This window comes from Triticum dicoccoides, chromosome 5A, assembly GCF_002162155.2.
Source record: "Triticum dicoccoides isolate Atlit2015 ecotype Zavitan chromosome 5A, WEW_v2.0, whole genome shotgun sequence".
Taxonomy (NCBI): Eukaryota; Viridiplantae; Streptophyta; class Magnoliopsida; order Poales; family Poaceae; genus Triticum; species Triticum dicoccoides.
In genome coordinates this window covers 648,320,114-648,330,030 of record NC_041388.1, presented here as the reverse complement: position 1 = coordinate 648,330,030, position 9,917 = coordinate 648,320,114, and the positions used below count along the sequence as shown (strand labels likewise).

Sequence of the window (9,917 nt, the reverse complement as noted above, 5' to 3'; positions counted from 1 at the left end):
TTGTTACCTTGCCCTTTGTCAAAGAAGTAGGAGTTGAACCATTCATGCTTGCTTGGCGAGCAAAGAGAGGTACGTGAGGAAGGTGATGGGCTTTGAAGTCATCTTGTTTCCCATGCTTTTCTTTTGCTTCTTTAGGCGTCTGTTAATTTGTTATGAGTGTTGTGTTGTGGCGGCTAGGTGTTGGTGCATGAATTTTTTTTAAGTGGAAGCCAAAAGTCCGTTGTGGCACTCTGGCCACTTGGATTGCCTTAAGGTATGATGTTTTAGCATAATGATGGACTTTATATGAGCAACAAGTTTATCACGGATATTGGAAGTAGTTTTTGGCAATCCTCGGTCTTTGGTGTTGGTAGCGGGCGTTCTTGTGAATGCTTCACTTGCCATTGGGACGATTCTAAATGCAAGGCTTGATTCTTCGCCATCCTCTTGTCGCCTTTCTCCTTATGGGCATGCAATGAGCCATGCAAGGAGGTGGTTACTTGGTGGCTTTGGATTATCCAAGGCAGCCAAGTTGCAAAAAGGTTGAGGAGACATGACTTCAAGTAAGGGCATCCCCATAAATGCCATCAATGTTATTGTAGAGAAAACAACCATAAGGTAGGGGTAGATTACATCATTGGTTGGGTCGACATGCTATTGTCTAGCGAGCGTCGAGGCTGGATATAGTAAAGACGTGCACTTACGATGGCATGGTGATTGGTTGATGTATACTTGTGGGAGTCGGACAATGATTTGAACCAGGTTCGGACATGACTTACAAAGGAGAAAGAGCGTAGCAAACTAAGGGGTGTAGTGATACGTCCATTTTGCATCATGCTTTTATATCGATATTTATTGCATTATGGGCTGTTATTACACATTATGTCACAATACTTATGCCTATTCTCTCTTATTTTACAAGGTTTACATGAAGAGGGAGAATGCCGGCAGCTGGAATTCTGGGCTGGAAAAGGAGCAAATATTAGAGACCTATTCCGCACAACTCCGAAAGTCCTGAAACTTCACGGGAGCACGTTTTGGAATATATAAAAAATACCGGCGAAAGAATTTACCAGAGGGGGCCCACACCCTGGCCACAAGGGTGGGGGCGCGCCCCCTGCCTCGTGGGCCCCCTAGCAGGCATCCGGCGCCCATCTTCTTCTATATGAAGTCTTTCGTCCGAGAAAAAAATCATAAGCAAGCTCACGGAACGAAGCTTCGCCGCCACGACGCAGAACCTTGGCGGAGCCAATCTGGGGCTCCGGTAGAGCTGTTCTGCTGGGGAAACATCCCTCCGGGAGGGGGAAATCACCACCATCGTCATCACCATCGATCCTCTCATCGGGAGGGGGTCAATCTCCATCAACATCTTCACCGGCACCATCTCATCTCAAACCCTAGTTCATCTCTTGTATTGTATCCAATCTTTGTCTCAAAACCTCAGATTGGTACCTGTGGGTTGCTAGTAGTGTTGATTACTCCTTGTAGTTGATGCTAGTTGGTTTACTTGGTGGAAGATCATATGTTCAGATCCTTTATGCATATTAATACCCCTCTGACTATGAACATGAATATGATTTGTGAGTAGTTACGTTTGTTCCGGAGGACATGGGAGAAGTCTTGCTATAAGTAGTCATGTGAATTTGGTATTCGTTCAATATTTTGATGAGATGTATGTTGTCTCTCCTCTAGTGGTGTCATGTGAACGTCGACTACATGACACTTCACCATTGTTTGGGCCTAGGGGATGGCATTGGGAAGTAATAAGTAGATGATGGGTTGCTAGAGTGACAGAAGCTTAAACCCTAGTTTATGAGTTGCTTCGTAAGGGGCTGATTTGGATCCATATGTTTCATGCTATGGTTAGGTTTACCTTAATACTTCTTTTGTAGTTGCGGATGCTTGCAAGAGGGGTTAATCATAAGTGAGATGCTTGTCCAAGGAAGGGCAGTACCCAAGCACTGGTCTACCCACATATCAAATTATCAAAGTACCGAATGCGAATCATATGAACGTGATGAAAACTAGCTTGACGATAATTCCCATGTGTCCTCGGGAGCGCTTTCCTTTATATAAGAGTTTGTCCAGGCTTGTCTTTTGCTACAAAAAGGATTGGGCCATCTTTCTGCACCTTATTTACTTTCATTACTTGTTACCTGTTACAAATTACCTTATCACAAACCAATCTGTTACCGATAATTTCAGTGCTTGCAGAGAATACCTTACTGAAAACTGCTTATCATTTTCTTCTGCTCCTCGTTGGGTTTGACACTCTTACTTATCGAAAGGACTATGATAGATCCCCTATACTTGTGGGTCATCAAGACTCTTTTCTGTCGCCGTTTCCGGGGAGTAAAGCGCCTTTGGTAGGTGGAATTTGGTAAGGAAACATTTATATAGTGTGCTGAAATTTACTGTCACTTGTTACTATGGAACATAATCCTTTGAGGGGCTTGTTCGGGGTATCTTCACCCCGACCAGTAGAGAAAAGAGTTGCTCCTCAACCTACTGAACCTACTGAAAATGTTTACTTTGAAATTCCTTCGGGTATGATAGAGAAACTGCTAGCTAATCCTTTCACAGGTGATGGAACATTACATCCCGATTTGCACCTAATCTACGTGTATGAAATTTGTGGATTATTTAAGCTTGCAGGTATGCCCGAGAATGTTATCAAGAAGATGGTCTTCCCTTTATCTTTGAAGGGAAAGGCATTGACATGGTTTAGGCTATGTGATGATATGAGATCATGGAACTACAACCGATTGAAATTGGAATTTCATCAGAAGTTTTATCCTATGCATCTTGTTCATCGTGATCGTAATTATATATATTATTTTGGGCCTTGCGAAGGAGAAAGCATCGCTCAAGCTTGGGGGAGGCTTAAGTCAATGTTATATTCATGCCCCAATCATGAGCTCTCAAGAGAAATTATTATTCAAAAAAATTATGCTCGGCTTTCTCTTAATAATCGCTCCATGCTTGATACTTCTTGTACTGGTTCTTTTATGATGAAGACCATTGAATCCAAATGGGATTTATTGGAGAGAATTAAACACAACTCTGAAGATTGGGATCTCGACGAAGGTAAGGAGTTAGGTATAACCCCAAAGTTTGATTGTGTTAAATCTTTTATGGATACCGATGCCTTTCTTGAATTTAGCACTAAATATGGACTTGACTTTGAGATAGTAGCTTCTTTCTGTGAATCCTTTGCCACTCATGTTGATCTCCCTAAGGAGAAGTGGTTTAAATATAATCCTACCATTGAAGAAAAAGTAGTTGCACCCATTAAAGTTGAAGAAAAGACTATCACTTATAATGTTGATCATGTTGTTCCTACTGCTTATATTGAGAAACCACCTTTCCTTGTTAGAAAAAAGATCATGCTAAAGCTTCAACTGTGGTTCGTAAGAGTAATACTAGAACACCTACACCCTCTGAGCAAATTAAAGTTGAACCTAGTATTGCTATGGTTGAAGATCTCTTGGCCGATAATATTGAGGGGCATGTTATTTACTTCTGTGATGAAGCTGCTAGAATTGCTAGACCAGACACTAAAAATAAACATAGACTTGTTCTAGGCATGCCTGTTATTTATGTTAAAATAGGAGATCATTGCTATCATGGGTTATGTGATATGGGTGCTAGTGCAAGTGCAATAGCTCATTCCATGTACAAAGAAATTATGCATGATATTGCACCTGCTGAGATAGAGGAAATTGATGTTACAATTAAGCTTGCCAATAAAGACACTATTTCACCAGTTGGGATTGTTAGAGATGTTGAAGTCTTGTGTGGGAAAGTTAAATATCCTACTGATTTTCTTGTTCTTGGTTCCCCACAAGATAACTTTTGTCCCATTATATTTGTTAGACCCTTCTTGAATACTGTTAATGCTAAGATAGATTGCAAAAAGGATGTAGTTACTATTGGTTTGGGGGATATGTCTCATGAGTTTAATTTTGCTAAATTTCGTAGACAACCCCATGATAAGGAATTTCCTAGTAAAGATGAAATTATTGGTCTTGCTTCTATTGCCGTGCCTCCTAATGATCCTTTAGAAAAATATTTGTTAGACCATGAAAATGATATGTTTATGAATGAAAGAAGGGAAATAGATAAAGTATTCTTTAAACAGGGACCTATTTTGAAACACAACTTGCCTGTTGAAATTCTAGGGGATCCTCCTGCACCCAAGGATGATCCCGTGTTTGAGCTTAAACCATTACCTGATACTCTTAAATATGCCTATCTTGATGAGAAAAAGATATATCCTGTTATTATTAGTGCTAACCTTTCAGAGCATGAAGAAAAGAAATTATTGAAAACTCTAAAGAAGCACCGTGCTGCTATTGGATATACTCTTGATGATCTTAAGGGCATTAGTCCCACTCTATGCCAGCACAAAATAAAATTGGAGAAAGACGCTAAACCGGTTGTTGATCACCAACGACGGTTAAATCCTAAGATGAAAGAATTAGTAAGAAAAGAAATACTAAAGCTTCTGGAGGCAGGTATAATTTATCCCGTTGCTGATAGTCAGCGGGTAAGTCCTGTCCATTATGTCCCTAAGAGGGAGGTATTCCTGTTGTTCCTAATGATAAAGATGAATTGATGCCACAAAGAATTGTTACAGGTTATAGAATGGTAATTGATTTCCACAAATTAAATAAAGCTACTAAGAAGGATCATTACCCTTTACCTTTTATTCATCAAATGCTAGAAAGATTATCCAAACATACACATTTTTGCTTTCTAGATGGTTATTCTGTTTTTTCTCAAATACCTGTGTCAAAAGAGGATCAAGAAAAGACAACTCTCACTTGCCCTTTCGGCACCTTTCTTATAGACGTATGCCTTTTGGTTTATGCAATGCACCTGCTACCTTTCAAAGATGTATGACTGCTATATTCTCTGACTTTTGTGAAAAGATTGTTGAGGTATTCATGGATGACTTTTCTGTATATGGAAGTTCTTTTGATGATTGCTTAAGCAACCTTGATCGAGTTTTACAGATATGTGAAGAAACTAATCTTGTCTTGAATTGGGAGAAGTGCCACTTTATGTTTAATGAAGGTATTGTCTTAGGGCATAAAATTTCTGAAAGAGGTATTGAAGTTGATAAAGCTAAAGTTGATGCTATTGAAAAGATGTCGTGTCCTAGGGACATTAAAGGTATAAGAAGTTTCCTTGGTCATGAGGGTTTTTATAGGAGGTTCATTAAGGACTTCTCTAAATATTTCCAGGCCTCTGACTAATCTCTTACAAAAATATGTTCCTTTTGTCTTTGATGATGATTGTGTAGAAGCATTTGAAATACTTAAGAAAGCATTGGTTTCTGCACCTATTGTTCTGCCACCTGATTGAAATTTACCTTTTGAAATTATGTGTGATGCTAGTGATTATGTTCTAGGTGCTATTCTAGGACAAAGGGTTGATAAGAAATTAAATGTTATCCAATATGCTAGTAAAACTCTAGACAATGCCCAACGAAATTATGCTACTACTGAAAAAGAATTTTTAGCAATTGTATTTGCTTGTGATAAGTTCAGACCTTATATTGTTGATTCTAAAGTAACTGTTCACACTAATCATGATGCTATTAAATATCTTATGGAAAAGAAAGATGCTAAACCTAGACTTATTAGATGGGTTCTCTTGTTACAAGAAATTGATATGCATATTATTAATAGAAAGGGAGCTGAGAACTCCGTTGCAGACAACTTTTCTAGGTTAGAGAATGTTCTTGATGACCCACTACCTATTGATGATAGCTTTCCTGATGAACAATTAGCTGTCATAAATGATTCTCGTACTGCTCCATGGTATGCTGATTATGCTAATTATATTGTTGCCAAATTTATACCACCTAGTTTCACATACCAGCAAAAGAAAAAGTTCTTCTATGATTTAAGACATTACTTTTGGGATGACCCACACCTTTACAAAGAAGGAGTAGATGGTGTTATTAGACGTTGTGTACCTGAGCATGAACAGGAACAGATCCTACGCAAGTGCCACTCCGAGGCTTATGGAGGACACCATGCTCGAGATAGAACTACACATAAGGTATTGTAATCCGGTTTTTATTGGCCTAATCTCTTCAAAGATGCCCGTAAGTTTTCTTGTCTTGCGATGAATGTGAAATAATTGGTAATATTAGTAGACGTCAAGAAATGCCTATGAATTATTCACTTGTTATTGAACCATTTGATGTTTGGGACTTTGATTATATGGGACCGTTCCCTTCCTCTAATGGGTATACACATATTTTAGTTGTTGTTGATTACGTTACTAAGTGGGTAAAAGCTATTCCAACTAGTAGTGCCGATCATAACACCTCTATCAAGATGCTTAAGAAGTTATTTTTCCGAGGTTTGGAGTCCCTAGATACTTAATGACTGATGGTGGTTCACATTTTATTCATGGTGCTTTTCGTAAAATGCTTGTTAAGTATGATGTTAATCATAGAATTGCATCTCCATATCATCCACAGTCTAGTGGTCAAGTATAACTAAGTAATAGAGAGCTTAAATTAATTTTGCAAAAGACTGTTAATAGATCTAGAAAGAATTGGTCCAAGAAACTTGATGATGCATTATGGGCTTATAGAACTGCATATAAACATCCTATGGGTATGTCTCCGTATAAAATGGTTTATGGAAAAGCATGTCACTTACCTCTTGAACTAGAACATAAGGCATATTGGGCCATTAAAGAGCTCCACTATGACTTCAAACTTGCCGGTGAGAAGAGGCTTTTTGACATTAGCTCACTTGATGAATGGAGAACCCAGGCCTATGAGAATGCCAAACTGTTTAAAGGAAAAGTTAAAAGATGGCATGACAAAAGGATACAAAGATGTGAGTTTAATGTAGGTAATTATGTATAGTTATACAACTCTCGTTTAAGATTTTTTGCGGGAAAACTCCTCTCTAAGTGGGAGGGTCATTACGTCATCGAGGAGGTCTATCGTTCCGATGCCATAAAAATCAACAACTTCGAAGGCACAAATCCAAGGGTGGTGAACGGTCAAAGAATCAAACATTATATCTCAGGTAATCCCATAAATGTTGAAACTAATGTTATTGAAACCGTAACCCCGGATGAATACATAATGGACACTTTCCAGAACATTTCAGACTCCGAAAAGGAAGAGGTATGTGGTACGGTAAGTAAACCGACTCCAAAACAGTTATAATAGCAATTTTTCTCTATTTTGGAATATTTAAGAAAATAGGAAAATAAGAAGCAGTCCGGGAAGGACATGAGGCTTCCACGAGGGTGGAAGGCGCGCCCCCTGCCTCGTGGGCACCTCGTGTGCTCTCCGGACTCCGTTTTCTTGCACGATACTTCTTTTGGTTGGTAAAAAATCATTATATAATCTCCGAAGGTTTTGACCACCATACCACGCAAATATCCTCTGTTTTTAGAGCTGTTTCTGGAGTAGATCTAGAGCAAGATGTCTTCTCAAGAGTCAGTTGAGGAGAGTTGGGTGTCTCATCCAATACCGGGGCCAAGAGCAAACAGTGATGCTGACCACTTTGGGCCATCAACTGAGGAAGAGATGGAGGCCGACTTGAAAAGGATAGATGCCATGGAGGAGGATCAAGAAGTTACTTCTCGTTTCCAAGCCGGATTCACGATGGGGGAACTACAGAGCTCAGCTATTCCAAACTCGGTCATCCCTTCCAAGGTTAGATTTCTATCTTATGAAAATATGAAAAAGAGTGTTACTTGTTCTCTCGCAGCTATGCAACATCCTTAGGTGAAAGGAGCTTTAGCCGTCACGGGCAAGCTCCGTAAGGAAATAATGGACCTCAAGCAGCAAGTCAATAAGCTCGAGGAAGAGAATCGTATCCTGAGGGGCATCATCGCCAAGAATATCACATCACCACTCCCGAAGAAAGAGACATAAACACATGGGTATGGACACTCCCCTTGGCAACTGCCAAGCTTGGGGGAGTGCCTCGGTATCGTATCACCATCACACTTTTATATTTACCATTTTCTTAGTTCGATCCTTTTTGATCTAGTAGAATAAAGTTTTAGTATGATCTAGTTCTGAGTTTTGCTTTATGATCCTTCTATGTAATCGAGTCCATGAGCTATATATAATAAAGATTAGTTATGAGTCAAGGGCCTGATTATTTTGCCATGATCTGGAGGGAATAAAAATAAAAGAGAAGAGAAAGAATAAAAAGAAATAAAGAGATCATATGGATCTTATGGAGAGTAATGACTTCACATATAAAGAGTATGATGAATAAAAGTTGTTGAGAGTAGACAAACATAGTTTTGGTCATCGTTGCAATTAATAGGAAGTAATAAAGAAAGAGAGGTTTTCACATATAAATATACTATCTTGGACATCTTTTATGATTGTAAGCACTCATTGAAATATGACATGCTAAAAAGTTGATGTTGGACAAGGAAGATAACGTAATGGGTTATGCTTTCTTACATCCGAAATAAATTATATTGTCATGGATCATCCAACATGTTGAGCTTGCCTTTCCCCCTCATGCTAGCCAAATTCTTTGCACTAAGTAGAGATACTACTTGTGCTTCCGAATATCCTTAAACCCAGTTTTGCCATGAGAGTCCACCATATCTACCTATGGATTGAGTAAGATCCTTCAAATAAGTTGTCATTGTTGCAAGCAATAAAAATTGCTCTCTAAATATGTATGATTTATTAGTGTGGAGAAAATAAGCTTTATACGATCTTGTGATGTGGAAGAAATAAAAGCGACGGACTTCATAATAAAGGTCCATATCACAAGTGGCAATATAAAGTGACATTCTTTCGCATTAAGATTTTGTGCATCCAACCATAAAAGCACATGACAACCTCTGCTTCCCTCTGCGAAGGGCCTATCTTTTACTTTTGTCTTATACTTCATACAAGAGTCATGGTGATCTTCACCTTCCCTTTTTACATTTTATCCTTTGGCAAGCACTGTGTGTTGGAAAGATCCTGATATATATAGCTAATTGGATGTGAGTTTTCATGAACTATTATTATTGACATTACCCTTGAGGTAAAAGGTTGGGAGGCAAAACTATAAGCCCCTATCTTTCTCTGTGTCTGATTGAAACTTCATACTCATAAATATTGCATGAGTGTTAGCAATTGTGAAAGACTAAATGATAGTTGAGTATGTGTACTTGCTGAAAAGCTCTTATATTGACTCTTTCCGATGTTATGATAAATTGCAATTGCTTCAATGACTGAGATTATAGTTTGTTACTTTTCAATGAAGTTTCTGATTCATACTTGAAATTGTGAATGAATTGTTACTTTAGCATAAGAAATCATATCACAATATGTATATATGTTGCTGTTATAATAATGATCATGATGCCCTCATGTCCGTATTCTATTTTATCGACACCTCTATCTCTAAACATGTAGACATATTTTTCGTCATCGGCTTCTGCTTGAGGACAAGCAAGGTCTAAGCTTGGGGGAGTTGACACGTCCATTTTGCATCATGCTTTTATATCGATATTTATTGCATTATGGGCTGTTATTACACATTATGTCACAATACTTATGCCTATTCTCTCTTATTTTAACAGGTTTACATGAAGAGGGAGAATGCCGGCAGCTGGAGTTCAGGGCTGGAAAAGGAGCAAATGTTAGAGACCTATTCTGCACAACTCCAAAAGTCCTGAAACTTCACGGGAGCACGTTTTAGAATATATATAAAATGCTGGCAAAAGAACTTACCAAAGCGGGCCCACACCCTGGCCACGAGGGTGGGGGGCGCTCCCCACTGCCTCGTGGGCCCCCAGGCAGGCCTTAGATGCCCATCTTCTGCTTTATGAAGTCTTTCGTCCGATAAAAAATCATAAGAAAGCTCATGGGACGAGACTCCGCCACCACGAGGCGGAACCAATCTGGGGCTTCGGCAGAGCTGTTCTACGGG

The 9,917-nt window shown here is 39.1% G+C and overlaps 1 protein-coding gene across 1 annotated transcript in view; it reads left to right on the top strand.

Annotated features, from left to right (window-relative positions):
• The window catches only part of LOC119303728, a 21,331-nt gene extending 11,668 nt beyond the window's left edge, over window positions 1-9,663 (top strand). Inside the window, exons 7-8 of the mRNA XM_037580865.1 lie at window positions 7,494-7,597; window positions 9,568-9,663. Coding sequence (XP_037436762.1) covers window positions 7,494-7,597; window positions 9,568-9,663 — 200 coding nt within the window. The remainder of the gene's footprint in view (window positions 1-7,493; window positions 7,598-9,567) is intronic.
• Window positions 9,664-9,917: the final 254 nt, after the last annotated feature.